Genomic DNA, 14,611 nt, shown 5'->3' on the forward strand with positions numbered 1-14,611 from the left:
CTTGCATTGGAGAACTGCCACAATCTGCATGTTTTCATCTCTACATTTGAGCAGCTCATAATTATGAGGAGCCAGACACATCAGTAACTAGTGTTTGAATCAAAATGCATCAAGATGCATGTCAGTAGAAAAGTATAATGACTGCATTCATAGAAATAAATTTGCTGTATCCAAGCATTGCTGAGTACACATCGTGCATCAAATTAAAAGAATGCATACAGTATAGGATCACACAGGGCGTTTAATGGCGACTGACCGGAGATCCTCGATACACAGACTGAAGGCACACATGATGGGAGAGAGATCACAACAATGTAAGTCTCAGTCCTCAGGGAACCCGGATGAAAGTGGGACACGGGCTTCATAGAGCCAAAGGATTTAGAGATGGGTTATGTAATCAAGAAGTCCTGTTTCTATCTGCTGCTTCTCTCAACACAGTGCATGTTATACAGCCAGAGACACCTTATGTGCACTTACAAACATCTAGTCAACAGATTTTTCTCATTGTTTTCATACCTTGGACTAAGGGCAACTTCGAATTTTTTCAACCCGTTTTCTTGTTTTTGTATAAGTTAATAATAATCAACAATTTTTGAAATTGATTCAGTATTTAGTGAGATAGCTGCACCCGTTAGCCAGGTTGCAATGTAATCCTTATGGGCAACTATGCATCGTGAAAGTACATCAATTCAAAGTGCTTGTTTTGCCATTAACTCAGATTGTTATTATGACTATTATAAGTATCTGACAACATTATTGAAAGAATCAGGACAGATATAGAGAGTAACATTTTGTTCAACCAGAAGGAGCTGTTATCGCTCTCACCAAATCCACCAGACTCCATTTACACAAACAGTATTTTATCATTGTAAAATAACAATCATTTAAACTCAACAAAAACAAGATAAACTCACATAAATTGTCCCAGTTCATCTTTCCACTGCTCCAACATTTACCAACTCTGGTTTGGTTGAAATAAATACTTCATTTATCGCAAGAGGGAGGTTAGACATTAGAGAAGCAGCAGGGAGAAACGGTGTGTAAAGCTTTTGTCGTAGACTCTTGTGGTAGGCTCCACTGCACTCACCAGAGAGCTCCTATTCCAATGGTGTGTCCCACGCCCCCTCCATAACTTCTCACTTGATTGTTTCAGGCATTTGTGGGAGCCATTACTGGACTTAGAGTTAATTTTTCATTGGTAAAGGTTTACCTCACCTTAGCCTTAGCCACAACCCCTTTATTAACTCATGAGCCTTTTGCCACATAGGTCAGGGGGTTGTGTGTGTGTATGTGTGTGAATCCATACATACTTGGAGGCATGCATGTACGTACACCACAGTAGCTGGATGCAGCTATTGCGAATTAACGCTTGTTTTGTTTCCGTTGAGTTTGAATTAAGTGTGTTTTACGATGATGTCTGGTGGTTTTGGAGAAAGTGCTAAATTGGCCATTTCGGGTTTAAAAAAGGGGATCTTACCCTACAAAACGGTCTATCTAAGCCTGTCAGTGGCAAAATAATTTCTTTTAGTGGACACACTGAGGAGGTTCGCTGCTGCCCATAAGAATTACACTGCAGCCTGTTTCACACCCGACGGCTGCAGTGGTCCTCCTCAATACTGGATCAGTTTCAAAGTTGCTGTCTCCGTTACTCACTTAGATACAAAAACATGACAAATTAGGATCCTGGTTAAAAAATGCTGAAATTATCCTTTAAGACATGCCACTGTTTTTTTCTACTACGACATTAGTTGTGGGGAAAAAAGTGTTTAAAAAACACTAATGCTTACCTTTCTGCCTTCGAGGAATTTGAGCGCAGTGCCGATGTTGGAAACCCAGTGGATCCTCTTCAGCTGGCGGCCTTGCTCACGTGGCTGAAGACAGAGAGGGAAGAAAGTGAAAAGGATATCTTCATTCAACCATCTTCTGATTTGAAACAGAAATTACATAACTGCAGATTGTAATTTTGTCTGCTGTACTGTACCAACCACCCACTTTGGTAGAAAAACCATCATGTTTGCCAATAGTTACACAGTAAGATAGTGAAAGTGGTCTGGGAGTATTAGCAGGGCTTTTCTTACATAAATTAACTGCTGAGTACCAAAGCCGCTTTAAGAGAAAAAGTATAATCCAGTGCTCTAAAATAAGAGCTTCAATCAGATGTGTCTGTATTAAATTTTTTTGGCTGATGTAAACCAGCGGGAGTGCACTCCTGAAAGCAGTAAGTGAAAGTATCAGACGCTGCTCGCCATGATGTGCAAATGACTCACTTGCCAAGTAACAGCTTTACAGATGACATGGCAGTTTGTTTCAAGACAGGTCTGATTACTAAATCAGAGACTGAGCCTGTGTGCGTGTTTGTGTATGTGTGTATGTGTGTGTGTGTGTGTGTGTGTGTGTGTGTGTGTGTGTGTGTGTGTGTGTGTGTGTGTGTGTGTAAAGGAGAGACAGAGAGATGTAGAAACAGATACCGGTGAGCTACCAGCCTCTCACAGTGGGGAGGCTCAGATCTAAATTAGGTCTTTCTGTGCAGCGATCCAACACTTAATGTGAGCAACAACGTTTATCTAAACTTGGGATTTTTGAAAGTAGAAAAGATTTACAATCTTGATTAGGTTGTGCATCCTGAGTCAATTGTGTTGACACGGCTGAGTGAGGATAAATCTTATTTTAAGATATTGCTTTATGAATTTGAATGAGTTGACTTCAATTAGTTTAAAGCATTTAGTTGATGATGTGTTACTTAAGACTGAAGTAAAATATTCATTAATTAATTAATTAATTAATTAATTTATTTATTTAGTAAAGCAACTGGCTGCATTCATTGTCATCTATGATGATTTCTTAAACTTAAAGGACCGGTGCGTAGGATTCAGTGAGCTTGCACATTGCAAACACCTCTCCTCACCTTCCCCTTCAAAGTGTGGTGGTAGGAGAAATGAAAAATACAAAAGGCTCTATCTAAACCAGTCTTAGGTTCGTCTGTTCTGGGCTACTGTAGAAACGGTGGAACGAGACTACCTTCATGGAAGTGGACTCACTCCCTCAGGCTGCATGATATGGTTCAAATATTACTATTATCAGGAAATTATGATGATTCAAGATTGGTGATATTGTTAATTTTTTTTTTTTTTTGGATCACAGTTTTCATTTTCTCTGAAGAAAAAAAGTTAAATCATGATGATGTGACATTTGTTGGGTTGTGATCCAACAAACATTTTTTCTTACATTTTGAGAATAAGATTTGTGGTCCAGGGCATCTCTGCAGCACTACACTATTTCATTGTAAGGCTGTTTTGTCACACATTTTACATTTATCAAAAAAAACTGCAGCATCTGCAATTTGGATATTTGAATTTTGATAAAATTTCAATTAATTGCACAGCCCTACTCTGTTCTAAGGTAAATGATTCTTGTATATTGTATATTATGTTACACATGAATGATAATATACTTGTGAATAAAATATTACATTTCTGCCATATTCTGCCAGTAAATACCTCTAAATCTTACAGCCTAGACCTTTATGCAGATAACTATCAGGCAACATCTTTACTGCTTAGCTGTGGAAAAACAGCATTGAGCAGTATTTCATTGCTTTAAAGACCGACCAATAGCACAGCTCAGAACTCTACAAATCATTAAAGTTTGTCTTAAATCTTTGTGACTCAGCAATTATTGTAAGAGGTGTAGAAAATCTGTGTGCAGATTTCTTGTTAAGCACCATAAAATAAATGTTACCAGTGGTATTATATAATATAGTGGGGAATGCACACATACATGTACAAGTTCTTGTAATGTGAAGGTGGAAAGGCGTACATTAATTTACATATTCATTATTCTAAGTGGTTAACATACAGTGGGGCTCTTCCCCTTTAGTAAATTCACACTTCATCAGGAGTGTAAATCACCTTGTCATAAGATCTCTCCTCCAGCTACCTGAATCAGAATCGGTTCTATGGGTACTGAAGGGACCCCGCTGAGAGTGTTACTCCCAGGCAGTTTTGCAAAAAAACAAAACAGTCTTTTGCATGCAGCATAAATGTGTTATTTTCGTTTTGTTTTCTAAAAATGGTGTATTTGAATATTTCTGGATACTGGGGTCCACAAACTAGTAGAATTGCATAAATTGGGACTGACTGGAAAGCTGACTCTTGTGGATTCAATGAGCCCTAATGCATTAATGTGTGATGATATTTGTCCCCATAATAGCTGTTTGATTGTAGTTGTCACGGTGTTGGATTTTGTTGGTTATTTCCTGTTTTATTTTGGTAGTTTCTGTTCCTCCCTCATGTGTTTTGGGTTTACTTCCTTTTTTTGTCTGTTTTCCTGCCCTTCGTGATCAGTAATTATTTTCACCTGTCTTTGACTGCCCTCACCTGTGTCTTGTTTTCCTCCCCCTCCCTAGTGTATTTAATTCCGTGTCTTGTCCTCTTTACTTTGTTGGTTCATTCACTCGTCTGGTCCCGTCTTTGTCAGTGTTTCCTGGACTTCAGTTTGCTTGTGCCCTTTGATTCCTCCTGTGTATGGATTTTTGTTTTTTTCTCCCTGCCTGGATTTTGGATTCCCTTGCACTGTTCATGTAAGCTTTTGTTGGTCTTTAGTTAATTAAATATCTTTTGAACTCTCCCCTCTGCCTCCTGTTATCTGCATTTGGGTACTCCTAGTTGAACTTGTAACAGTAGTGAGAACACTTTTTGAAACTTGATCTCTCTGTAAAAAATGACCTACTGTGAGCTCTGGGATAATCGCATCCTCAAGAAACGTCACAGCCTCAAATTAGAGACCTGGAGCATTCAGAGGATGGATGGCTTTCCTCAGTCTTGTTGTTTTCATGAGGTATTTTGACAATTTTATCTATTCTACAGTGGTAAAATTTTGCACTAAATCTGTGTAACAAATGGTATCAATCCAAAACTTGCTGCAACACCTTACGAGGTATAACTGAGCATGGGAATGGCATCATAAATGTTCATCATAATGTTCTAAGCCCTTGTACACTCTGAACTGACAGTGCTCAGCTGCATCTCAAATTAATCTTCAGGACCCCAGCTTTTGCATGATTTATACCACTTCCACTATATGTGGCAACTTCCCCTAACGATGGCCTGTCCTGAATCCTGTGCAAAAACGATCAAGAAGTACTACTTACTAGTCTCTGGCCAGACAGCACCTCCAACAAAGCCAAGAGCTTCACCCCATCTTTGATGTCCTCAAAAAGGTCGTTAACCTCTAGTGGTGGTTTATACTGGAGGAGAGAGAACACAGCTTTAACAACACAGAAACTAATCATTACAATAAATACAAACTTGTGATAATTAGAAATTAATCAGTCTTGACAAACAATATTTTTATAGAGCCAGTAATGTCACACTGTTAATTCAATAGCCTTTAAAGATATTAGTATTCTAAGCCATTAGCAGGGATGAAGAGAAACCAAGCGCTGTTTGTGAGAAACAGGCTTGTTAGCAACAACCACAGAGCCTCCCTGCAGCTGAAAAGATGGTGCCTTTTCCTGAACAGTGGCTTGGTGCCCAGTCCTGAGGCGATGGTACTCATTTAACCCTAATTGGGTCCTGCCTCCTGATATCATATCCACACATTTACAGAGCTGTACACCCTCCATGATGAATGACTGTGATATAACCAACTGTGTCACACAAGCAGCGCTGTACAGTATAAGTAAATTAAACAGATGTGTATTTATTCGGCAGAATAAAGCTTTAATTAAAAGGAATGCTCAACATGGGAGTTCTTTATTTGGCACCATTTGCAGGTCATTTCACAACTCAACATATTCCATGACAGGATGCAGTTGGCTGCCTATTTGGGGCAAAGCAGCGTGAAGAGGCAAGCGTCTGTCCTGTTATTCTGCACATGAACACTTCTCTTCCTCCTGACACAAAAGTACTGTGGGATATGTGTCATGTTTAGTGCCAGAATCTCTATTCAAATGCTATTAAAGGGACAGTTCACCCCTAAATCAAAAATACACATTTTTCCTCTTACCTGTAGTGCCATTTATGCATGTACATTGTTTTGGTGTAAGCTGTAGAATTTTGGAGATGTTTGCCTTCTCTTCAATGTAATGGAACTACTTGGCACTCTGCTTGTGGTGCTCAAAGTGCCAAAAAATGTATTTGAAAAACTAAACAGCAATGTCACTTTCCTGAAACCGTGACCCAGTTATTCAACACAATCTATAAATCTTGTTGTGAGCAGTTTCATGTAGGAACTATTTTCTCTCTACCAAACTCCACCTGCCAACTGTGATGATTATGCTAGCTAGCTCAGTGGTGATGACATTAGAGCTCAGCTCTGGACAATGCCAGTCATTTTTACATCCTGCATTGCACACACTGAGTCAGCACCTCCAGGTCTCAGGCTATGATTCTCTGGTGGAAAACAGTGAATTTCTCCCTCTAGGTGGGGAGTGAGTTGCTGCCCCAAGCGAAGGAGCCTAATTACCTCAGGGTGATGGAACAATGGAGCATGAGATTGACAGGCAGCTTGGTGCATCATCAGCAGTAATGTGGGTATTGTACTTGACTGTTGTAGTAAAGAGGGAGCTGAGATGGAAGCTAAAACTTCTGCATGTTACCTGTCGATCTACATTTCTACCCTCACCTATGGTCATGAGTTTTGGGTAGTGACTGAAAGATGTCTGAAATGAGTTTCCTTCATAGGGTGGCTGGGCTTAGCCTTAGAGATAGGATGATGGGCTCAGATGTCTGGAGGGAGCTAAACACATCTAAAGGAGCCAGTTGAGGTGGTTCAGACATCTGATTAGGATGCCTCCTGGACACCTCCGTCTGGAGGTTTTCCTGGTATGTCCCACTGAGAGGAGACCCCGGAGCAGACCAAGAATATACTGGAAGGATTACATATCTCATCTGGCCTGGAAATGCCAGGAGGATCTGGAATGTGTTACTGAGGAGAGGGATTTTTGGACTAGCCTGCTTAACCTGCTGCCACCACAACCTGAACCCTGATAAGCAGAAGAAAGAAAACAGATGGATCCCACACTGTCAAAGCACAAGACTGTCATCCATGAGTAGATGCACACTTCCTTCTGTGCAGTGATATGGTTGGTGGGTGTAGTTTGGTAGAAAAAAAAAAATTGTCCCGACATGAAACTGTTCACAACAAGGTCTTCTTTCTACTGTCTGTTGAAAAAGACATTGCTGGTGAGTTTTTCAAGTGTAATTTTTGCCACTTTGAGCACCACAAACTGAATGCCATCTAGTTCCATTATATTTGATAGACGGCAGACAACTCTACAGTCGATATCTAACACACTCGGCAACTCACACCAAAACAATGTAGATGGATAAATAGCTCTACATATGAGAGGAAAAATATGTATTTTAGATTTTGGTGTGAACTGTCCATTTAATTATTTGTTTGAGATTAATATGAACAATACTTGTTCAGAAAATATGAATTGCACAATTAACACTGCACCTAAAGATCCATTAGTATTGCATGACTGCACATATAGTTATGTGTTTAGAGTTGTCAATTTAACATACTATTTTGCTGTAAGAATTTATTCATAACTATTCTATTCCTGATAGGCAGATTAAAACCATGAATATTTTCCAAACAACTGCTAATATACACAATCATGCAAAAATAGCTTCTGTAATTTGGAAATCTTTCCCACCCTGGAAAATGAATTTATAAAGCAACAGAGTCACATGAGGTCTCCTAACAATGGAAAAACCCCGAAAATCACTGGAAAGGTGCTTAGTGATACATTATCAGAGGAAATGAACACAAAGGCTGGGGGGAAAGTGTGACAACTGGAGGAAGTTCAAACTTAGATAATACACACTTTCACCCATAAAAAGGAGTTTCCATTCGGGCCAATACTAATCATTTATTCAAACACACAGAACTCATGTGAATTATTGCAAGAAAACTTTTGTGCACTGACATGAAAAGTCTGTTAAATAAGCTGATCTCGGTCACACAGCAGCTGTCCACAGTGTAAATAAGACTGTTGAGAGCTCTTTCATGATGCGGCTTCTGCTACATTAGTCCTATTGGTATGCACAGTGAGTGAGCTTGAGCGCAGTGCATGAATAATGAAGAATAGACCAACAGAGCGTCTCTGCGTTGGCCCGCCACATAACTGAGATTCTTCTAAAGTTTTAGAAGCCCAGCTTTGAACTAATGTGGGCAGATCAGGCTCAACAAAAGACCCCTCTAAACCAAATCTCACTGCCAGGTCCCAGACTTAAACCCTGAAGCTGTGTCAGACTGGTCGAACACTCTGCTGTGTCATCAGTGATCGCAGTCACAAAAGAGATCACTCAGGACTTATTCTGAATTTTTTACAGGAAATTTCTGATATTTCACAGCCCTAAAGTTGACTTTACACACATATTATGTAAGTTCTGCTGCTAGTTTGATGATGTGAATAGAGCTGCAACTATGACTGAAATTACTGATGAGCTGTCAACTATTAAATTAATCATCATCTATTTTGATAATTGATTAATCATCTTGAGCAAGTTTTTAAGGAAAAAGTTGATTTCACCTTCTTAAATCAGGACTCAACAATAGGAATTGCCCACTTGCAAACAAAATACCATGTTCAGCAAGAAAAACTGGCAAGTCGTAATCAAAGAATTAAACTACTTTGATAACTGATTAATCATTTAAGTATTTTTTTCAACAAATTGATAGAAAATGCTGTTTTCAACTGATGAAACAATTTGTAAAAACTGACTTTAAGCAAGTAGGTTTCTGACTAACTTGTTTGACTGGGCTAATGAAAAAAAGAGGAACACTGGATGCTATTAAAGTCAATATTTTCTGGTTTCTTTACCCCTCTGTGACTGTAAAGTAAACATCTTTGTGTTGTGGACAAAATGAAACATTTGAGGATGTGATTAGCATTTTTGGCCATTTTCTGACCTTTTATAGACCAAAAAACAAAGCGATTAATCAAGAAAATAATCAACAAATTAGTCAACAATGAAAATGATCATTGGTTGCAGCTCTAGTCATGAAGTAGCAAGGGATTATGGGAGTTGTTGTCTTCATTGTTAAACAACCACCACTGCTGATGAAAATTCATCTGACAGAAGTCATGTTCACGAATGAGGTCAAAGGTCAATCAAAGTTTTATTCATTTCACATTTAGCGAAGTGTGACTCAGTTCACTCAGTATCCAACATATCCTGCATTTCCCAGCACTTACAACAACCAGCAACTGTTCAGAAACACACTGCTACCACGAATAAATTACAGATTTCTCTGGGTTTGAAAATTGAAATGTGCATGACTCAGCAAAATATATAACATATGTCTAGCCTTTTTAGACATTTTAATGTGGAAATGTTTAATATTATAGCTTTAATTCAGCACACATAACTGAATATAGTATGTTATTTTAGGGTCACAGCACGATGTAAAACAGCATGTGTTATTGTTGTGCACTCCTTGTAATTTGACATGGATGAGCCTTAGAAGCAGACGACTGCCTGCAGGGAGCTGTCCTCACCCTCTTGCTCTCCCATCTGCACACCTCGTCACTGTCCCTGCCAATCCTGTCCACAAAATACACACACTCACAAGAATAACAAAACGCCCACGCACATGCCTACACACTTGCACACAGCAGGACACACAGACACTTAATGCACAACAAATATGTACCCCACACACAACCAGTTTCTAAATAATTCCATTATACCTGCTGTACGTCCACACAAACACACTCCACTAGCAGTGCAGAAGCTCATCCAAGTATAAAATGGACCAGCATACCAATTCTATGTTGTTTTATAATCCTGCATGACCTCTTAGATCCTCTGCTGCCTGTTTTTAAAAAATATAAACGATCACACAATGAGAAAATCTGCAGCTCAAGGCTTTTCTAACTACGCATCAAAACTGTGGAATACCCTGCCCAAGGCCATAAGAAATGCAAGCTCTGTGCACATTTTGAAATGCACAATATGTAAATTCTCCCACTAGCAGTCACATTAAAACAATAAAAAAACAAACATTCGATGACGTGAAGTGGTGTGGAATATTTAGTCATGTGTGCCGATTTCCTTCCTGACTGTCTGATGTACCCGACGCATCCCGTGTTTTCCTGGAAGTTACAGCAGCTAGCAACTAGCAAGCAATGGCTGGCAGGAAGCAGACCATGACCTTGAATAAATTACAGATTTCTCTGCATTTGAACATTGCTGGAAACATTTGGGATGATGTAAGTACACAACTCAACAAAATATATTGCAAATGTCTTGCATTTTTAGACATTTTAATGCAGAAATGTTACACATTAAAGCTTTAGACAACAACTTAAGCTTTAAACATTTGACTGCAGGTTTTACTGCACAGTATTTGCATTTGTTTTTAATTTTCCTCTATTTATCTGTTCTCTTGTCTCTACCCTTTATTGCAACTCACTTTAAGCTAACCCCATGTATGAAAAGTGCTATAATTAAGTTAATTTTTATATTGAGATCAAAGTCCACTTAATCGATCACTGTAAGTTAGGCCTGGGCAATATATCAATATCATATTATATTATATTATATTATATCTGTTCTATTATTTCCCTTTACTGACTGTGTTAATATCTTGTGAAACATAGTCAACCCTACAACATTGTCACAGTATCAAGGTATTTGGTCAAAAATATTGTGATTTTTACTCACTTTGTCACCTTCCATGCCTGGGAGGACACAACATGTAGTCAGTCACACCCTACACGATCACAAATTATCAATATCAGCCAATATGAAACTTCACTATCATGATAGGTTTTTCAGCTCCCAGGCCTACTTTAAGTGGATGATTTTTAAACCATTTTCTTTATTTATTTATCATGCAGATTACCATTTGACATTTGTATATTTATTAGATGAATATAAAGTAATGAAACCGACAGCTTTGCTTTCAAAATCCAGTACAGCTGTTTCAAATAGTTTTCAAAATACTGTATAAATTAAATACCTGTGCACTGTATACTTCAAATACCTTATAATACAGTACATCAGTACTATATATGGAATATAGCTTACTGTAGGTTCACTGTTGCATCCCACTGGTTCATTTTGACAGTTTGAAACAGTGGCAGTTTGGTTTTGTTTAGCCAGGAAAACTACATGGTTGGGTTTAGCCATGGTTGTGTAGTGAAGTGGACGTATCTTGTAGTCTGTGACAGATAGACCTTTCTATTTAATTTGAAAAAAATGACTTTCTTTGTTCCCCATCATGATTTCAATGTGTATGCAGCAAACGGAGGCAGCAGCAGAAGGTTACTGCAAGGCAAAGTATTAGAAAAAATAAAATTGCCATAGTTTTCTTTTTTCCTCATGTTGTCATGCATGAAAAGACTCAAAATGAATGATGTGAGTAAACTTGATTACTATAAGATAAGTATTTAAACAGCAGTTGTATGAATCTGTTCTAAGTCTTTTGATCCATATTAGCGGCTGATCAGTGTAACCGTTATCAATATAAGCTTTCCACTGTAATATTAGAAATGCCTCTGGTGAGCATCTTTAGAACAGAACTGCACAGTGCAATTTCTGCACTGTAAAGATGCCTCCGAGCGCTGTCATGTCTGTGTCATCTTTCCAGCAAAAGCAAAAAGCAGCATGACCTTTTCACTGGTTCTCCTTTCAGGAAAACAGAGTCATAGATATTCTGTGTCCAGGGCGTGTTCCTTCCTCACCATTAGATGCAGCAAACTGTCATTATAAACAAACCCTGTTCCATTAAATAGAAACAAGGTAAATTATGTCATTATTAACAGTTAACTGGACAAATTAAAATATCGTGTGGTCTTGTGCAGTGTTATTAGGGGCTATTATTGTTGCATGGCAAAGCTCATCTTGCAGTCAGTTCCCTCCACAGTCGTGACGGGTCAGTAGCCTGAAATATCACTGACCAAAGAGAAGCTACTGTATATAATCATGACGAGCAATAGAACATCACGAGTCTCTCTGATGAAAAAGGTCAACACAGATAGATCTTCAGTTGCATGTGATGTAATTGCTTTGACAATTTGCTTCATATGTCTGATGAGCCTGTAAAACCCTGTCAAGTGATTTATGATGCGGTGGCAAGCATAGATGGAAATTCACACTTACCTTTGCTAAATGAGAATTGATCCATTTTGTGAAGGTTCTCTTCTGCACTGCCTCTTGCTCATCTGGAAATGAAAGGCACAACAGGCATGTCAATGAATGATACATGCCACATGCTCTGATGATTGACTTTGAGCCTAAGCCCCACACTTGAGACTAGAGGACACACAAGCAAATGAGGAGAATGCACGCAACAGGAGCTGATGATCAGAGATTACAGACTTATTCTTGCAAAGAAGTGGCTGTTAAATGATTTAACACGGATATGGTTGGGTTTATAGCTACCGCAGAAACATAAAACGCATAAAATATTAATCCCTAACTATAACTTTTATCAGTTATAGCATTTGTAGGACGACTCCTGCTAATGCTACATGATTTTACACTGCTTCTGTAGCATTAAAGCAGCCCTGCACCAAGCATGTTACAAAGTATGACTTCTGCGATTATTAGATCTGTGCAATGAGAATAACGTAAGACAGTTCTAGTCTAATAGATGATCCTAAGAAGTGTTGCCAAAAAGAGGTCATACGAGGAGATTAGAGAATGAGTGGATAGAAAATTTCTGCCTACACATCTCGCATGCCGCCCTTGCCCTCAGTAATAACATGCGTGATTGTTTAGGTCACCCCCAGCCTCCATTGTGATCTATTAATACATGCAGCCACAAAGCCTCATGAATAATGCAACACGTGTAACAAAACAACTGATTTCTTTGCCATAGCTGTTGTTGCATTGAACACTGATTTCTAACACCCTGTCACGCATGCCGGTATAGGCTATGGTTGCACACCGCACACAGAGTGGCCATTTTTAAACATCCACCCTTAGAGATATAGACAGTGGTCACGTGTTTAAGGAAGCAGTGCGAGCACTATACATGGAGCAAAGACGTTGTGTTGACCCACAGGCAAATGCTTCATCACTGATGCACAGGGGATGCCCACTGGAGCATAGCTCACACACACACAGATGCAGCACACGCACAGCTGTTTGTGTACCATTATACTGTAGGGATTCACCTACAAAGCATTAGCATATGTTATTTTCCCTGCTATATCCCAGATTAGCTACATATGTGCACACAGATGAGGGATGAAGGCTGCTGTTGCCCTACTTACCACGTAGATACTGAAAAAATCCAGTCACCAGATTTAAAGAAGTCTTCCTGACAGATACATCCTTATAGTGAGCCATTCTACAACCCACTCTCCGGCTCTCTCCCTCTGCCTGTCATGAGTTCCAGCGTACATATATGTAGGTGTGAAACTAAGATCCACAGTGGAAAAAACTGGCCCAAAAACACACAGCTGCTCTCCCTTTTTCCCCTTTTCTCTTCCAGCAGGAAGCAAAACAGATCTGGCTGCCTGGTTTCCCCAGTGAAAGCAAAAGCTGCTGGAGGGCTGGGATGAAAACGTCCCCTCCTCCCTGACACGCTCACACACAGACACACTGACACACACACAGACACACACACACACACAGGCGGCAGAGGAAGAGAAAACGCTAGCAGAAAGGGTCATTTACAATCCCATCCTTCCATGATCTTCCTGTGTTTCTCCCATCCTGAGGAGCCATGCCTGTGTGGATGTGCACAGCCCCCGCTGCACTGCCTCGCTGTATCATCGTACCGTCTGAGGCTGGAGAGGAATCATGGCTCCACCAATCAGCATGTGGGAGGCGGTGATGTCACAGCCTTGGCTGCATTATCCCGATTTATGTGTGTGCGTTTGCTGTGTGTGTGTGTGTGTGTGTGTGTGTGTGTGTGTGTGTGTGTGTGTGTGTGTGTCTGTGGTGTGGGGGCCTGTGTTTGCCTATGATTCGCCTAATCTTCTATGAGACTGACACAGTTGAAAAGCATTACAGTACAGTGTCCAAGACAATGATGAAACAAATCCCTTTCAAATGTGTTTTTTGTTTTTGTTTTTTAAATGTTGGCTGTAAAATCAATGAAGTCCCTGCAGGCTCATTGATTAAATACACTAAATTAAAAGAGTGCTGCACAAAGCTCACCATGGTGCAACAAATCTTAATAATTAATGCTGAAGCTGGTGAATGCCATCTACCACCTGCTCTCCCTCTCAGTGTCAATGCTATTGTGACGACAAAGCGGACACACCCACCCTGGGATTCCCACTGCACACACAGTATCACGTAAAAGCTCTAAAGCAGATGCATTTTTGTCCTGTAAGACCAAGCAGAGCTACTTACGCTTTGACCAGCCTGTTTTTCTATTGGACTGCTGCTCCACTTCTCTGAATATAACACACAATAGTGAATAAGTATAGTACTTGATAGCTTATCATCTCCTGCAGAAAAGTCCCTTTATTCTTTCAGGACCACCGGCATACTAAAAGCTTTTCTGATAGACTAAAAATAGGCCTGAGCTTGTGATTCTATTCTTGCTGCTCTATAGACTGCTGGTGGAACTGGCCCAGAAAAGCTATTTGGGTGAAAATGGATTTTTTTTTTGCCCCTTTTACGTCAAAACAGCT

General features: G+C 39.6%; 1 protein-coding gene across 1 annotated transcript in view; it reads right to left on the reverse strand.

Moving 5' to 3' along the window:
• The window catches only part of syne1b (spectrin repeat containing, nuclear envelope 1b), a 101,500-nt gene extending 87,778 nt beyond the window's left edge, over window positions 1-13,722 (reverse strand). Inside the window, exons 1-4 of the mRNA XM_084742499.1 lie at window positions 13,238-13,722; window positions 12,120-12,181; window positions 5,150-5,245; window positions 1,788-1,871 (exon numbers count right to left, since the gene is read on the reverse strand). Coding sequence (XP_084598625.1) covers window positions 1,788-1,871; window positions 5,150-5,245; window positions 12,120-12,181; window positions 13,238-13,313 — 318 coding nt within the window. The 5' untranslated portion in view covers window positions 13,314-13,722. The remainder of the gene's footprint in view (window positions 1-1,787; window positions 1,872-5,149; window positions 5,246-12,119; window positions 12,182-13,237) is intronic.
• Window positions 13,723-14,611: the final 889 nt, after the last annotated feature.

Source organism: Lutjanus erythropterus, chromosome 18 (genome assembly GCF_056507025.1).
Source record: "Lutjanus erythropterus isolate fLutEry1 chromosome 18, fLutEry1.hap2, whole genome shotgun sequence".
NCBI classification, from domain to species: Eukaryota; Metazoa; Chordata; class Actinopteri; order Lutjaniformes; family Lutjanidae; genus Lutjanus; species Lutjanus erythropterus.